This window comes from Bombus fervidus, chromosome 15, assembly GCF_041682495.2.
Source record: "Bombus fervidus isolate BK054 chromosome 15, iyBomFerv1, whole genome shotgun sequence".
Classification (NCBI taxonomy): Eukaryota; Metazoa; Arthropoda; class Insecta; order Hymenoptera; family Apidae; genus Bombus; species Bombus fervidus.
Genome location: NC_091531.1, coordinates 1,241,997 through 1,259,182, shown reverse-complemented (window position 1 = coordinate 1,259,182; position 17,186 = coordinate 1,241,997). Strand labels below are relative to the sequence as shown.

At 38.0% G+C, this 17,186-nt stretch overlaps 1 protein-coding gene and 2 long non-coding RNA genes across 4 annotated transcripts in view; 1 reads left to right on the top strand and 2 right to left on the bottom strand.

Moving 5' to 3' along the window:
• LOC139995186 (uncharacterized) overlaps window positions 1–17,186 on the bottom strand; it is a 78,457-nt gene that overhangs the window by 3,154 nt on the left and 58,117 nt on the right. The gene's annotated exons all lie outside the window — the stretch shown is intronic.
• The window catches only part of LOC139995177 (uncharacterized), a 189,670-nt gene that overhangs the window by 160,696 nt on the left and 11,788 nt on the right, over window positions 1–17,186 (top strand). The gene's annotated exons all lie outside the window — the stretch shown is intronic.
• Window positions 10,626–12,327, bottom strand: LOC139994978 (protein RRP5 homolog). The gene is given in 3 exon segments (XM_072018076.1): window positions 10,626–10,788; window positions 10,866–11,031; window positions 11,097–12,327. Coding segments are annotated over 3 exon segments (1,200 nt in total). The 5' UTR covers window positions 11,968–12,327.

Sequence of the window (17,186 nt, the reverse complement as noted above, 5' to 3'; positions counted from 1 at the left end):
GATTTTTGTCATATTTTTGGTAAAAGCTAGATATCCTGTTGGATAAGGACGTCTCTTTTGAGACGATCCAATGACCGACCCATCCTTGGAATTTCTTGAGGTTGACGAAGAGCGCATCTTCTAAGACGTGTTACATGGATCGGAGTAATGTCGGCGGAGTACGCTGGGTTCAATACTTCCCATTCCAAGTATATCAGCGCTTTTTTAATCGCACTTACCACGTGTGGTCTAGCGTTGTCACGTTGGAGAATATCACTTTCCGCCTATTACTGGCTCCTGATGGCCTTTCTTGCATCAATTCGTCCTTTAATCGCCCCAGTTGCCGTTGATAAAATATAGCATTAATCGTTTCAACAAATTCAGAAGTTCATGATACACCATATCCTACGCCTTCCGCCAAATGCATAACACTATTTGTTTTTTCCACACATAGTCTGTTTTGGTGTCGATTGAAGTTCTACGAGGTTTCACCTACGATTTATTCCGTTTGGGGTTTTTGTCTCCATTTATGATACGGCACAGAGTGCTTTTCTCATATGTTTAACAAGTGCGAATTTATTGAAATGTTAATCTTGAAGAGGAAAATAGATGGTGCATACTCTACTTCGAATTCATTTTAAAAAATGATATAAGTACTGATTTGGATTAGATAAGTCTCCACCAAAGCTGACCGACGATTAGGAGTGCTTCGGCTCTATGATTCTTCGCTAATTCTAACATAAACAGGTCAATCCATGGCACTTTGACCGCGTCCTACATACACAAGAAATTTAAAAGTTACGTGTAATTTGTATATAGTATATAAAATTATATAAAATATTTGTATTGGCATGTAAAATAGCTCGAGCGATACAGCCTCATGCAATGCCTCGGGCAATTCCGTTTGAAACACCTGTGCTGGTCCATATGGCCCGCTGTGAGATTGAACTAAACCGGACAGGCATAAGTCGGGATAGGATTATTGCCAGCAATTTGTAGAACAGAAGACTACACTTCCCGCAGAGAACCATTATTTGTTATAAAAGTCTTTTCTGATTTATTTTACATTTGTGTCTTAATGTGCCATGTAAGCTGTAATTTGCAATACAAATATATACCGGGATATCTGACCATTTTCTTATGCGGAACGGATAAGGGCTATTGCCGGTGATAAGAAATCAGCGAGAATGTCGAGTCACATCACGGTTGAAGTTAAAATGTCTAGACATGCACAGCCCGAAAGGGATAGACTTCCACTCCCTAGTATTTATACGGAACGTTCAGCTACAACAGTAAACCATAGTTCGATCGAAAATTTCCTGTAGCCTGGAATTCATTTTTGACAAATACATTCCCGTCGCGTAAACCAGGAGGTCATCAGCAAAGAGCAACGCGCATAGATTAATGTCGCTATTGAGATGGAAGAGCCTCAAAGCATGACTAAAATACAAATTAAACAGGATAGAGGTGTTGAACGTTCCCTGTTGCAGCCCGTCATTCATCCCGAAGACGACATTCGAGCTTGTACCATTCAATGAGACACCTTCCGGAGATTATGGACCAAGTCACTTGAACTAGATGCTTAAGGAAACCGTATCATATCACCTTTTATAGCAAACCGCTCTATGAGGAGAGTTTTACTACCAGCAGACGTCTGACACAAATTTTGTTGTTGCGTGGACCTTACTGTATTTAATCCGGAAGCCAAATTGCAGATCGGCAGGAATGGAAGTCTCTTTACAATGAAGTAGTATGAGTCTCTGTATCGTCCTCTCAGAGATCTTACTACTGCATACTCTGCAAGCAGCAAACTCATTGCAATCGTAGTTTTCCCGTTGACTGCGGATTCGTTATCGAACCTAAGACTATTGTCATTAGTGTCTAAACTCCGCGGTTACTTGTCGATTCTGTAATACTCACACTTGTGCTAATCAACATTACTTCGATTGCATAATAACGATAGCTAATTCCAGAGAATATTCATTACACTCCCCTAATATTACTCATAATGTGAACCTGACATATATCAATTTTATTTAAATTATATTTAAATCATATTACTAAAAATATTATATATATAATACTTTTTGTTTTCCTCGTTTTCCTGATGCGATGGTGTTAAAAATTTCGTCGATGTTAATATGGAACTCCGATATGGTAGATTCAGTCTCGATTAGTAAAGAGATCAATATTTCGTTTTTCTCGTTATGTTTTTCAATCTTGCGTATGACGTTGGTAAGGTTTTCGAGTTGATTCGTCTTAGTATCGTCTAGTACATGTTTGATAAGTGCTGTTTGGTTACTAAGGATCGTTTTTATTTTATTGTTGGAGTCAAATAATGTATCAATATTTTCATTAATGAGTTCTAGATCTTTTTCGAGGAGAGTTCCGAGTAGAGTTTTAGATACTGAACCTATGACGTTGAGCAGTCCGCGTTTATTTTTGTTATAGTGTAATAAAAATTTGAGTTCATGCGCTAGGTTTTGGAGATTTCTATACTTGATTTTTAGATTGTTTATTTCTGGTATGTAAGCGCAAGGTGGTTTGCATTGACGGTCTATTAGCTCAATTATATGTTGTAATCTATTAGTTTGATCGATTGGGTTGATAAGGTCTACTATAAGAGTGATATCTACTTGTTCATTATACAGATAGCAATCGTCGATATGTTCTAAGAAAGCGTTGGCATAATTTAGTGGTTATCACTAGATCGCTTTAAATGTATTCGAGAGTTAGAATTATCCATGTTATGGTCGCCTTTATGAAAAATAAGGTTTTAATCTGTTACCGTGAATTCTTTCCGTTTAACCATTGGAATATTCAATACGATAAGTGGCTGGATTGAATGAGAGGATTTCTGCCGGTCCTAGCCATTCGTGGTCTAGTTTGTTGGTTTTCTGATCTTTATGTACCCATACTTTATCTTTTACTTGGAATATCGTTTGCGTTTTGATAATTTTTCGAATCTGATCTCTCTGATATCGCTTTTTGCTTGATTGGGTGATTTGTCTTGCTTTGACTATATAGGCGTTATGTCGATTTTTTCAGAGGTTAAATAATTGTTCTTTAGTTAGGGTGGGGGTGTTTGATATTGAGGATATGTTAGCTTGTCGTCCAAATGTCAGTTCGAAAGGGGTATGTCCGGTTGGTTCATGTACTGAGGTGTTATATTCCATACATATTAGTTTTAGCTTTTCATCCCAGTCCTTTTGTCGGTCGATCGTGTAAGTTCGAATAAGGTCTTTTACCACAGCATGTGCTCATTTGAGGGATCCGTTAGATTACGGGTGGAAAGAAGTAGTTTTTATGTGTCAAATCTTGAAAGCCTTTTCAAATGTATCCATCAGTTTACATACGAAATTTCATCCCATATCAATGAGGATATTTTTAGGTGCGGAAAATATGTGCACATAGTGATCCAAAAGTTCATTGATAATCGAGTTGGCTGTTTGGTCTTTTAAAGGGATGAGAACGAGATATTTGATCAATTGGTCTTGCATAGACAGGATAAATTGATTACCTCGTTTGGTTTTTGTGAGAGATCCGAATATGTCCATTGCAATTTTGTCATTAGGGTTAATGAGTGTGTCAGTTATTACGGGTTGCTCTTTTGCTCTGATACGGTTCAATTTCTCTCGTTGGCAAGTTTCACAGTTTTGTATAAATTCTGTGACGTCTTGTTCTAGATTTATCCAGTGATGGTGCTCTTGTATTCGTTTCATGCTGCATTGTATACCCAAGTGTCCTACGATTTCGTTATGGTTTTCGCGTAGTATTTTTTGTTTTTGTTTATTATCGTCGTTTACTGGCGGATCTTGTCCAAATATTAGTTTAATTTGAAGAACTCTCGTCAAAGAGACAAGAATGTCAAGAATGTCAACATAAGTTGAATGTTTACTTTTTCTAACGTGCTGAAGGTATTGTCGTTTATTCCTATTTGTAAGTATTCAGTTTGGCATTTAGTAAAGTGTTTAATTAATTGATATAACCAGTGTTGTTCGTTAAAGTCTTCTAGTTCGGTTTTTGTAATTTGTTTAAAGTGTGGTCTATTAGGTTTTTGAGTTATTAGAACTGGAGTTGTATTAGTTTTCCAGTCGATATGGTCATCATAATAGTCTGGGTTTTCTAGATCGAATGATACGGATTGAATTTCTTCATTGGAGATAGGATACAATCGGGATAGAGCGTCTGCAGCTGTATTTTCCTTTCCTTTTTTGTATTCAATTTCATAATCGTACTCTTCCAGTCTCAAGCGCCATCGCATAAGTCTCGATGAGGGATCCTTAACATTTTTTAAGCATTTTAAAGCTTGATGATCACTTTGAGTCTTAAATTTTCTATCAAGTAGGTATTACCTTAATCTTTTGATTGATCATCGTTCCTGTAATGCGCTCTTGCGTTGTCTCTTGTCTCTTGACAACGTATTTTAAGTACTTCAGATAGTGACAATGATTTTTCACATCAATGTACATTGAGCCCTTTACGAATTGGCGAAGAAATTTATATTCAACATGATTCCTTCGAGCAGACCGAAGAATCTGGATCGCCATGTAACTTCTCTAATGAGAGTAACCCGATCGAATATTGTGAACTATTTTTTGATCCTGTACTATGGTTACAAATAGTTGGAGAAACTCTTAGGTTGTCCGAAAAGTATCTTTAGTTTCATATGATGATAATAGATGAACGACAATTTCTGTTTAATATTATTTATTGAATTAGGTGTGATCCATTTCGTGCTATTTCTATTATTATGTTCGTGCATAATTCAATAAACTAATATAAAACAAAAAACATTGGGTCTATTATTTCTTTATAAAACGAAAGAAAATTTTCGAACAACCTAATACTATTACGCGGAATATTCAGGTATCTTATTTGGAGAATTATAATCATCTAAAATAGAGAATTGGACACAAGTTACTATATTAGAGATGAAAGCATTTACAGTGTCACACGCTCAAGAATGTCAGAAGCAGTAATAGGGTAGAAGAAACAACCTGCATGCCACAGCTATCGAAAGAATAACCAGATAGTAACGGAATAGCCGCCTCTGATATACACCCGACGATAACCTCTCCAGAGGGACTAAAACCTCAGTATAAAAACCCTCCCAAATTAGCGCACGACACCTTTTTGTTGTAACACTCTGAACCATCAATCTGTTGGATTCGTATAATAAATTCTATTACCATATCTAAAATTCAATTTTTTCACCTTATTTGTGAAACGTTCGAACTGCGACGCGAGGAGATCATCGATAATCTGTCATTTTCGTGATTTCTTGTGTCTCCTACGTGACAACAGCAGTGCTACTTTTTTTTTTTTTTTTTTTTTTTTTTTTTTTTTTTTTATCGTGGGGAAATCCTCATGGACACTCGGCGCTGCGTAGCAACGACCGTGTAGTGTCGGACTCCTACCGACTAAAACCCCACGGTGGTCATCCCGACGTTCAGAGGTGCACCCGGGGTCTCTTGCGAATCACTACCGAGTGCAACCTCGTCGTCTATCTCCCTGCCGTTGTAGTTGTCTAGGGAGGCGTCCCGGCTTGAGTTGAAAAGCTAAGGGGAACCACACCCCCTAGCGCCATGTTCCCTAGTCTGACGCATCCGGGGCAGCGACGGTGGCGCCGCGCCCCTGCGTCGTACGGAGCCTCTACGGTGTTGATGCGACGATCTACTGGGATCGGCTCTTCTCTCCCGGTCCCTTTCTGCCCGCTCCTTTCTCTGCATAACCTCCTCGCAGTAGGCGCGGACAGCGTTAAACTCCCGGGGCCCTCGGAGCATGGCCTCAACGACCGCTTCCGGAGCCAACCTCTCGCCGATGTCGAGCTGCAGGACGCGCCGCGGTTCCGCCCACGCTGGACAGAACTCCAGCGTGTGCTGTGCCGTGTCCTCCTCTTCCCCGCAGTGGTGACAGGTGGACGTCACCTCCCGCCCGATCTTCAGCAGGTACTCACCGAAGACCCCGTGTCCGGCGAGCATCTGTGTCGTCCTGAAGGTGAGCGGAACCCCGCCTTGATCTCTCCAAGCCTCCCAATTGGGAAGCACGGCGCGAACGGCTCGGTGTGGCCGCCTGGCGTCCTCCTCCATCAGCTGGGAGCGCCACCGCTCCCAGATCTCCAGCTTTGCCTCTTCCCGGACGTTCGAGGCCGAGAGGCCGCCCAGCGACAGCGCCACCGTCGAAGGCGGTGCCCTCAGGTGTTCATGCACCCGACAGAGCTCGAGGGCCCGCAGCTCGAACGGGGGGGACGCCGCCAGCACTGTCGCCGACTCGTAGGATATTGTTCGATATCCTCTGGCTATTCGGATAGCGATCGTCCTTTGCAGTCTCCTCACCAGGGTACGACTGCGACGGTTGGCCATCAGATCTTGGGCCCACACCGGTGCCCCATAGAGGACCCGGGACCGGATCACTCCCTCGTAGAGTCGGCGGACTCCCGACCCTGCTCCGCCTATATTCGGAAGAAGGCCGCACAAGGCGTTGGCTGCAGCCTCACCCTCGGGACCAGGAGCTCGAAATGTGGTCCGAACGTCCACCGACTGTCGATGGTGAGGCCCAGGTACGACAGCAGTGCTACTAGAAATGTGAATTACAAAAGAATCCAATATATGTTCATATTGAACCGAAAATTCACGGAACATCCGTGGTTCCGAAAAATGTTCCCCAGAAACAGATTTCAACAAATTTTGAAATATTTTCCCATGATTGAGAATTCTTTATGTTTTTCACCGAGTCACGAGAAAAACGATCCCTGTGTAAAATTTGAGTCAATTGTTAGACACAGTTTTCTTTCCACTGCCGAAGCGTGCACATGTGTGTCTAGTGCCCAGTGAAGTTCACAATACAATAAGTGACGACCCTCAGTCGAAAGTGAGTTTAAACAGAAATAAACCAAGTGTTATCTAAACTTACTCGTGGAAAATCTGACACTTCTAATCTCTAATCCAAATCATAGCCTCTCGACTAGTTATTTCAATTTGAATTAAATAGCTCAGAGATGGCCCAAGTTACGAGATCAGATCCTCATAAACAAAACTACAACCGCACCGTTCTACCCCCTCCGTGGCAAAAGGATAATATATCCCATATTTCAAACCAGACTAACAACATCAAAAAACGTAAGCTTCATTCAGTCAAAAGAAATCTAAACACTAGTCGGAACGAACCGTCAACAAGTCACGTTACCACTTACAACAGATTCGCAATGTTAGAATCTACAGACGATTCTATGGACGTAGTTGAAACATCATCAAATCAACACACAAAAAAAAATCCTCCTTGCCCACCAATCTTCATTTATGATGTTATCGACATTCAAACATACATACATTACATACTAAAAATTAAAAATAATCAGGTTGAAATCCTGCCGGCCAATCCAGACTCCTACAGAAAACTAACAAAGTTACTAAAAACCCTGAACGCAAACTTCCATACATATCAACTGAAACAAGAAAGACCTTTTCGTGTGATACTACGCAACATACACCACTCAGCTAACTTAGATGAACTGAAACTTGAATTCTTAAATCATGGCAATGAAGTAACCAACATTAGCAATATAAGACACAGAATCACACAAAACCCGCTATCCTTATTTTTTATCGACCTCAAGCAAAAACCAAATAACAAGGAAGCCTATAGTATCAATCGTTTAATGAACTCGGTAGTAAAAATTGAACCACCTTTTATAAAAAAAAGAGATAGTTTCATGGAAAAGGTGTCAAAGGTACAACCACACGCAAAAATATTGCAACCACACCACCGCTGCGTTTAATGTGCAGGTAATTACCCTACAGATCAGTGCACTAAATCTTCAGAAACCCCAGCGAAGTGCATCCTCTGTCAAGGAGAGCATCCAGCGAACTATAAAGGTTCCACAGCCTACAAGACCGTGTATAAAAATAAATACCCCAAACACAGAGTTAAGGACCTAACCAACCAAGCACTTAATCCACAAAAATTCACTACTCCTTCAATCCCTTATGCACAGGTAGTTCAAGGAAATCAAAGCAGACCGAAAATCCATAGTGCTCAACCACAAATTAGTGTTCCCAGTTCACAAGACACGGATAGTTACAACAGGCTTGAAAAATTAATCGTGAAACAAACAGAGCAAATTAATAACTTGCTATCATTACTTACAATCATCGTGGATAAATTAACACACTCCGACGTAAAATAAAACCAAAACGCATAGCTCTTTGGAATTCTAACGGTCTAGCTCAGCATAAATACGAACTAGAACTCTTCCTAAAACAACAACAAATCGACATAATGCTCATATCTGAAACTCACTTCACCGATAAAAATTATCTGAAAATACATGGTTATAACTTTTACCATACCCAACATTCCAGTGGAAAAGCTCACGGCGGTACCAGAGTTATCATCAGGACGAACATAAAACACTATGAGCTTCCATCATTCCAGAAGGACTACCTCCAAGCCACAAACGTAGCTATAGGAGATTGGCATGGTCCAATCACCAGAACAGCCTCCTAGACATTCTTTCCATAAATAGATTTTCATAGATATTCATAGATAGACATAGACCTTCTAAAGAAAACTTCGACAAATTCCTCGAAGACCTGAGCAATAGAATAGATAGCTGGAGGAGACTATAAAGCTAAACATACGCAATGGGGTAGCAGACTTATCACAGTAAGAGGCAAAAACCTTTAGAAATCCACATAACTGACTTATTAGACTTCTTCATAACTAAAAACATTTCGCCAAGATATATCCAAATCAACACTTCTGTGGAACTTTCTTCAGACTTCACCGGTCATAGCAGCAATTAATTCAACAATTATCGAAAACCAACCTAATGACTTTATTCATACCCAACTCACGAACAAGCAGCTCTTTAGGGAAGTATTCAATCATTTAACATCAGCCTCAATATCCCTAAAAACAAACGAAGATATAGAAACAGTCACGGGATATTTAAACACCAGCGTAATAACCGCGATCCGTTCTTCCACCCCTACTAAGTGTTTTGTCAATAAACGTGAATACCCCCATAAAAGTCGCAGAAAAACGTAGACTTAGAAGAGTATGGCAAAGTCATAGAACACCTGAAGATAAGCGGAAGTTAAATAACATAACAAGAAAACTAACCAAGATCATTAAAAATTACAAAAATGACTGTTCACAAAAATAAATAAATTCTGCAACGATTCCCATCGAAAACCTTAAGATCCCTGATAGATGCACCTTGATATGTTACCAACAAAACAACACAATCGAAACTATCATATAATATAATACGATACGGTACTATAAGAGTTAACAGCCACCAAAACCCATTAGTTACCCAATTACTTGACACGACGGATCAGAACTGCAGACTAAAAAGGCAATACCCCTTAGATTGAAGCATTGGATTTAACTAGAATCAAACATACTATAAACTTTTATAATCCAAGTCACAGTACCATGCCAATCTGTATGAGAATTGATTGTAAATTATCTACTAAAAAAAAAAAAAAAATGTTAGACACGCTAACAGAGTCTTCTAATTACATTATACAACACAAAAAATCATCAATTGATGAATCGTTGGGACGCTGTGTCATTCTAGGGTAATCCGATACTTGCAAAATAAGAAACATTATTGCTGAGACATAAAATTGTGGATGCCGCGCGGTGCAGTTTCAAAGTATTGTTTGACGTTTTATTGCTACAAAGATGCAAAACTAAAAACTGATAGCGATAGAAGAAAGTTCGGGCTTGGATATAATGTCATGCTAAATTTATTAAAAGAAAGTAATTGTTTGAATAAGAGATATTACATTTTTTCGATAACTTTTTTAGCGTTGATTTTGCTAGATATTTATATTCTACGGAAAGCTATTTAACTGAAACTATTAGAAGAAAGAAACAATATATTCCCCATTATTCGAGAAAAGCTAATATAAATGAAGTGAAATATTTTCGAAACAATGAAGTGTTGTTCTGTGCGTATCGCGAAAGGAAGAGTGTAAAAAATCCTGTATTACTAATTTCAACGAAGATAGCGAATCAAAATGTGATAATAACAAAAAGACAACGTGACAGAAAAATGCATTCGTCAAAAGCGGCTTTTATTCAATCTTACAATACCTACATGGATGGTGTCGATGAATCAGATAAAATCCTGTATACTTAGATAGATCACGATGAACCAGTTAAACATCGATGAACAGTTAAATATTGGAAAAACATTGCTGTGGTGATGGAGCTAACATTTCATTGTTACAGATTCCCATTTCTTAAGAACATATCTATGCACATACGCGTTTAAGAAATGACAATCTGTAATAAGGGAATCTTGAGTCAATTGCGTTCAGCCAGCGTTCTTTTCGCTATTCGACAAAAATTTTGTAATCGCCAAAATGAAAAGAAAGTATAAAGTAAGTGAAGAAAGCAGCAGCAATGGAAATATTATATTCGACGAAGAAGAAACTTATAATGAAGACAGTACAGAGATCATGGAAACAACAGATTTAGAAGGTGAAAACTATAAATATTATAAATAACAACATGAAGTTATTGAATGGGGAATCTTTACATAAATGGACTTTTTTAGGTATTGTGTAATTAAGGTTTTGCTCGTATGATGTAATGAAATACATGTTAAAATGTTTTATTATTTTTGGTCATCTTGTATACTGTTTCTCTACATATTCCACAGCCATTTGTTGAACACGAGTCACGTCTTCCTGAGAACCATGCTGTTCTTCAAAATTGATGAACTTTTTAAAGAGGATCTTCATCTTTCTAGGCGGTAATGTCTGAACAACTGCTCTCTCTAGAACTTTCCTGTAAATACAAATTATTATAAGGTACATTCTCTATGAAATTAAAAAGATGAAATATAGTTGAAAAAATATTTTTACCTTGCCATATCAATATCATTAGATTTCACTAGGGAATCAATATAACAAGACCACATATCCACCCGTTTTGGATAAGAACTTAGAATTTGCTCAAACAGAGTTTGTGCTCTCTCTTTATTCCCAAATTTGTTCTCCATAATCGCAAACCGAGCCATTAGATTTACATCTGTAAAATTTGTATTATATTAGTATTTTATTCTTTATGACATTTTATTTCTCTTATGTACATACGTTCAGATGCTGGCAAAGATTGCAATGCTCTTTGCATAATATGCCGCGATCTGTTCTTCGAACCCATTTTTAATAATCCTTCTCCACAATTAAACCATGTCTCGGGAATATGTTTAAACTTCGCAATCATGGTATTAATTGTTTTCTCCAATTCCATCTGTCTGCCAGCCTCGACATGAACAGTCAACATGTGACTGTATATTTTCAGTGAGTCGTTAGACCTCACAGCCTCTCGAAAAACATCATTTAACGATTCAGGAATTCCAAATTTAGATTCTAAATTTAACCAAGCCATTCAAACGTTTAATTTTTCCTTCTCTTCCATGAAATTAATTGTTTTTACCGCTCTTCTTGCAACTGCTCTTGCTTTCTCTATTTCTGTTGCCTGTAAATGATATGCCATATACTGTAACCATACTATTGAACTGTCTGGACTAGCTAAAACTAATCTGTCGAACTGATCCACGGAATTTGGTAACTGGTTGTTGGCCAGCGCTTCTTCTCGTTGGCGAATTTCGCCTTCCTTCTGTCTTTCTTGTTCTCGACGTTCAGCGGCACTTAATTTCTTATTTCTCAGTTTTGGTTTTTTCTCTACTTCATCTTCACTATCGCTGGATGACTCTTTATCCTGATCGAGAGATAAATTGGGGTTGCCATCCCAGAAAAATCCACACGGAGATATCCTTGGCTTCTGCTCGTAATCCGGATCTTCCAGTTTTATCTTTTCTTCTCCTGTTTGTTCAACACACATTTTCTTAGAATATTCCTTCTCTAAATCTTTCACTGGTTTCTCTCTGTTTCGTTTTCCTTTGTTTTTCATCTTTTGTATTTTCTGTAATTTTTCAATTTTTATTTTTTCGGTGTGTAGCATATTCTCTCCTTTTTTTGTTCTCACTTTCGACGCTTTACTTTTTTCGACGTAGGACTCGCGATTACACTTGACGATTCGCAATTCTCGGTTACAACTCGACTGATAGACGATGAGTTAAGATAGCGATTGAGCAGAGTGCGCGATATAATCTAATATAACGACTGCTCAAGGAACGTAGAAGAACTGTCTTTCTGTGCCGATGGCCCTGCGGAGGAAAACTGTGATGGGTTTGGCTAAGAGTACGAGAGGATCGGATTCGTTAGGGAAAGTTTCGTTAGGAAAGTGGGGGAAATGGACGTCGCTGTTAATTGGTTGATCTACCAGGTCGGTGAGTGAGGAGGAATGGTAACCGCCGTCGAGAGAAATTTGCTAGCGGGAAGTATCATACGTGAGAAAAGCAGATTTCCCGTATTTTTCTGGAGTAGATAATAAATTAAGGAATGTTAAAACTACAACATATTTGATCGGTTTGATGGACCTTGACTACAGAAATCCTAACATGTATGGCGGGTTCTTAAGCTAGTTGAAGGTATGCAATCATCTTGTCCGAGGGATAGAGCCTGCTTTGTATTGCAAGGAACAGAAACCGTTGGAAGGTTTATTGTCGAGTGCCGCTAGTAATTGTTTCACGTAGTTCAAACGTTTCGCAAGTAAAATGATAATGATAAAGTAAATAATATTTCCGATATGATAGACTATGTAAACTTTATTACACAAAATTAGCAGTATAAGCAGTATAATATAGAGAGTATAGAAACGCCAATATACATCGCTGCTCTGACACTAGAGAGGAAAGGAGAAAGAAAAAGCAAGATAAACGAGACAAAAGAAAAGGAAGATAACCGAGGTTAAAAGTATGTTTACGTTCTGTCTACAATAGAAGCTATAAGCACGATCAGAGCGGCGATAAAGACTATTAAAAATAACTTTCTTTCGGATAAGATTGGATAATTAAGTAAAAAAGATTTATTTTTCAATAAGAAAAACTGATAATTATTTACATAGTGGACGATTTATCCGATAACTCGTATACTCCCTTAATCGCAGATAATAACTCGGATAAATAGCTCGTGTAATAATTCGGATAATAACTCGGATAAGGACTTGCTCGCGATCGCGTCCGTTTATTTATACTAGTTGTGGCCGGGGGGGGGGGGGAGAGTCTGAAAATTTGAATTTGTCTTAGAACGACGGTTGCCCTCAACAGCGACATTGTTTTGCCCGGAGATTATCTATCGTTATATTTCGTACGTTAAGGCGGTGTCCGTGTTCCGAGGCACAACAACAATATGAGTCGCTTTCGATTCGCCTCGTCCTGACTCATATGCCGCTACACATATGTTACAGTCGGTCGACTTTGGTTTCCGAGATATTAACAAAAATTTCAGTTCAATTTACGTTGCGATTACATTTCATTCTGACACAGATGGAAACTGTAAGGATACAACATATGCAACTATATATACCATATATATACAATACTTATACATACATAAATTCTAGCATATTATACGTATATATAAAGTTGTAGAAGTTAATTGTAGGAACTCAATGGATGTTAATAAAATATTGGCATCTGTTACGATCTGGTCTTGATCTTCGGTGTTCGTAACCGATTATGCGTTACTCTAGATGTAAAATCTTAGATTTCTCAAATTATATTTAAATCAAAACGGTAGTAGCTGCCACCAGAAATAGTCGTTAGACTATTTCAATTGGTTCGACTCTCGTTTGTTATTTTCGAAACGAGGCGAACGACTGAATGGAATAGATTGAAAACTTGTCGCACCTTTCTAAATCGCGGCACTATTCTGAATATCCCAGAAGATCGTTTAAATATTTTCGCGACAACAGAACGGATTCAAAAACTTGTCGCGCCTTTCTAAAGTGCAACACTACTTTAAATTTCCAAACTATCGTATTCTTGATAATCTAATTCGTTGATATAACCATAGGAGTAGCGTTGACTACCGTATTAATGCGACTGGTAAATAAACTCCACGTTACGGCTTGCCTGCTATGGGCAGGAGTACTAGCGCGAGAAGGATTAGAGTTTTCTTGGAATAAATAAATAATTTCAATGTCGTATAACTAGTAATTTAGTCGATTTTATTTAGTTATATGTTTATTAACAAAATTCTGATCTTAACTCTCTATGTAGTTTATAAAACGAGGAAAATTATCGTTATTGTAAACTATTAGCGATGCAGCTTTAGATCGCATTCGGGTATAGGTGAGTTGGATGGTGAAAACTAATTTCTGTTTCTTCCGTGGTTATTCCTAATTTTTCTCCAATATTTTCTTCTTCTCTTCTAATGTCGGCATACGTTTAAATCAACGTTCTGCTTGTTTCCTACCGTTATAGGCTCTACCTCTATGAAGGAAGAAGAGAGAAAAGATAAGGGACGTAGAAACATTGTTTATTATTTGGATACAAGACTATAATATGAAGAATCTCTATTTTGTGTTTCCAAGAGACACAATGTGTGATTATAGTAACAAATAGATTTACGCGATACAATATGTCACAAGAATTGAAAATGTTGCTAAAATGTTACAGTCGTGTACAACACGTATCCTATTCTTTTACCTAACTCTGAAATCTCTTTCGTCAATCGTATGAATTTAAATGTATTAAAATCACGATTTCCATCTTGGATAGTTTTTCAAATCTAAAATAATTCGAAGCTTTCTTATCACGATTCGATCAAAACGATTTGTCAGCTCTTTCGACATTGTATATGTACTATATATTTCCCGTTTCTCCCTATATTTCTCGAAGATATCGTCTCTCTTGTAGCAATGCCATGAACATGCGATTCAATAGGATTATAGAGATTCACAATTTAAAGTAAAATAACTAAAATCAAGTTTAAACCATAATCATCGTCATTTATTCCTCATTCGTACCTTTAATTCATATAGTTAAAACTAAAAAGTGCCAACATTTTTACTGAAAAATGTGCACATTCATGATTTTGATACGAGTTCATTGGCTCAGTTAACCCTGCTGCGTTCTTTCGATCATTTTTCTATCTGGTGGTATTCAAATTCAGGTAAGATATGAGAAGCCTGTTATTGGTATGCATCACTGCTCATCTCAATTTTAAGATAAATATATTCTTAAAATACTATATTGAAAATGACAACGTGAGTTCGCGCTCGCCATTTGTATGCAGATACTATAAACATACTATATATATAAACATACTATATAAACATACATACTATAAACCTCTTTTACTGCTAAAATTAAAACAAAATTGAAGTATCAAAATTCGAGGATTGCAGCAGGGTTAAACTTCCCTTTAGAACGCCAAAAGTTTATCTACCAATAATACGACGCCCCGTATAGGGATTGGTCACTAATTTTTGATGTCCTGAAGTAAGGTTTTCAGCCTGACGCGATGCTGATTTTTATTATAACCTAACCCCGCGTTTACGAGGTCAGAGAGTAAGAAAACGCGAGAAAGAGACGGTAAACTGGTCGCAGGAGGGAAGAAATGGAGAGTGACAGTAAGTGAGTGAGTGAGTGAGTGAGTGAGTGAGTGGTGAGTGAGTGAGAGAGAGACCGCGAGAATGGGATACGGTCGGAGGAGAGACAAGGATAGAGTGATAGGACGACAAGATGGAAAAGAAAGAGAAAGAAGACGCGTTCATTTGAACACAGTGCCTTTGACATTTTTTATGTTCCAAAGTTAAAACCTACGGACCCGTATATATATAATCGCATATTTCACAAATACGAGCCATTCTTTATAAAATAGAAAATACTCACGGGCTGTATGCCTCTTACACAAGTAGATATGGGTTTTCACTTGATTAATTCGTCCAAAGTAAATGTGTACATAGACGAACACGATCGCATCCTCTCGATCATGTCGTCGTTTAACGAGCAGCAATGAATTTTAGCTAACGCTCTTACGGAGAGTTTACGAAAAGAATAAGGGGCGGAGAGGTGATGCGTCGCGATGCTGAAAAGCACGGGCCATCGCACGGAATTGTCGGTAACGTCACACACCATGGCGAATACTCGGAATTTCCAATTCGATGTGTCCGAACTGAGGAAGTAGTCGCTCGACGCTACGAGACTCGAGACACACGATCGATTTACAACAGGGTTTTATATCTAGATAACGTCATGATGCTCGTTTTTACAGGAAAAATCTTTGACACGATTTGGTACGAGTGTGGATTCGTCGCCGACCGAGTTTGCTACTCGAGTTATTTACCTTTTTTCCCACGCTTCCCTCTCCTAGCTTATTAAACATTTAAGACACCACGAGATTATCACCACTGACTTTGCTAACACAACGCAAACAATAAGGCGATTACAATATGACCGATCTCCACGTTGGCAGTCGTCGCTTCCGCGACTACCGCATTCTGCGCTGGCGCACAAGAAGGTGCCGTCTCGTTTGCCTAGGGTGAAACTTCGAAACGAATGCTGCCACTCACGGCTATAAAAGGATTTTGATTACCAATCACGTTTATCGCGCCAAATTATTCCAATTTTAAACTCGACTATCGATCGATTTAAACTTGTCTTTAACTATCAATTTATGTAGTTCATATTAAAAAAAACTAACACTGATTATTGGATGACATATTTATAACTCCTCGGTTTCCGATCGTATTCTAATCGTAATTTGGGCAGATCTGAAGAAATGAATTCTATTCTTCTCGAAATATTGATACAAAGTGAAAAAAATAATTAGAACGTGTCAATTTATTTTGTCCTTTCACTTTTATACCGTGGCTTCTGAAAGTATTGATAGACCTCTTATGATTACCGTACGTCTATGGTATTATACGAAACATTTTCAAATTTCATTAATGCTGTAATGACATGCAACTATCTTAATTATATTTTTAAGATCTTAAACAATTCTAAAAATGAATGCAGAAATTATAAAATATTTAGTACAAGTACACGTACATATATTTTGCATAGATTATAAAAATATTTAAATAAGCAATCATTCATAACATTAGTAAGTCTCAGTACTCAGTGGGATCATTTTTAATATAAAACATTGTGCGCTTAAGGTGACTATACATACTGTATATCAATTTTATACTAAATATATGTTTACATTAAATATCCTGCAACTTTTATATATATTTTCAAACTGGCAATATAAATAGGACAATCTCATTATAGTGCTAGCAAAAACTTTTATATACAACACACAATATGAATATTAAAGTTTTCTGTG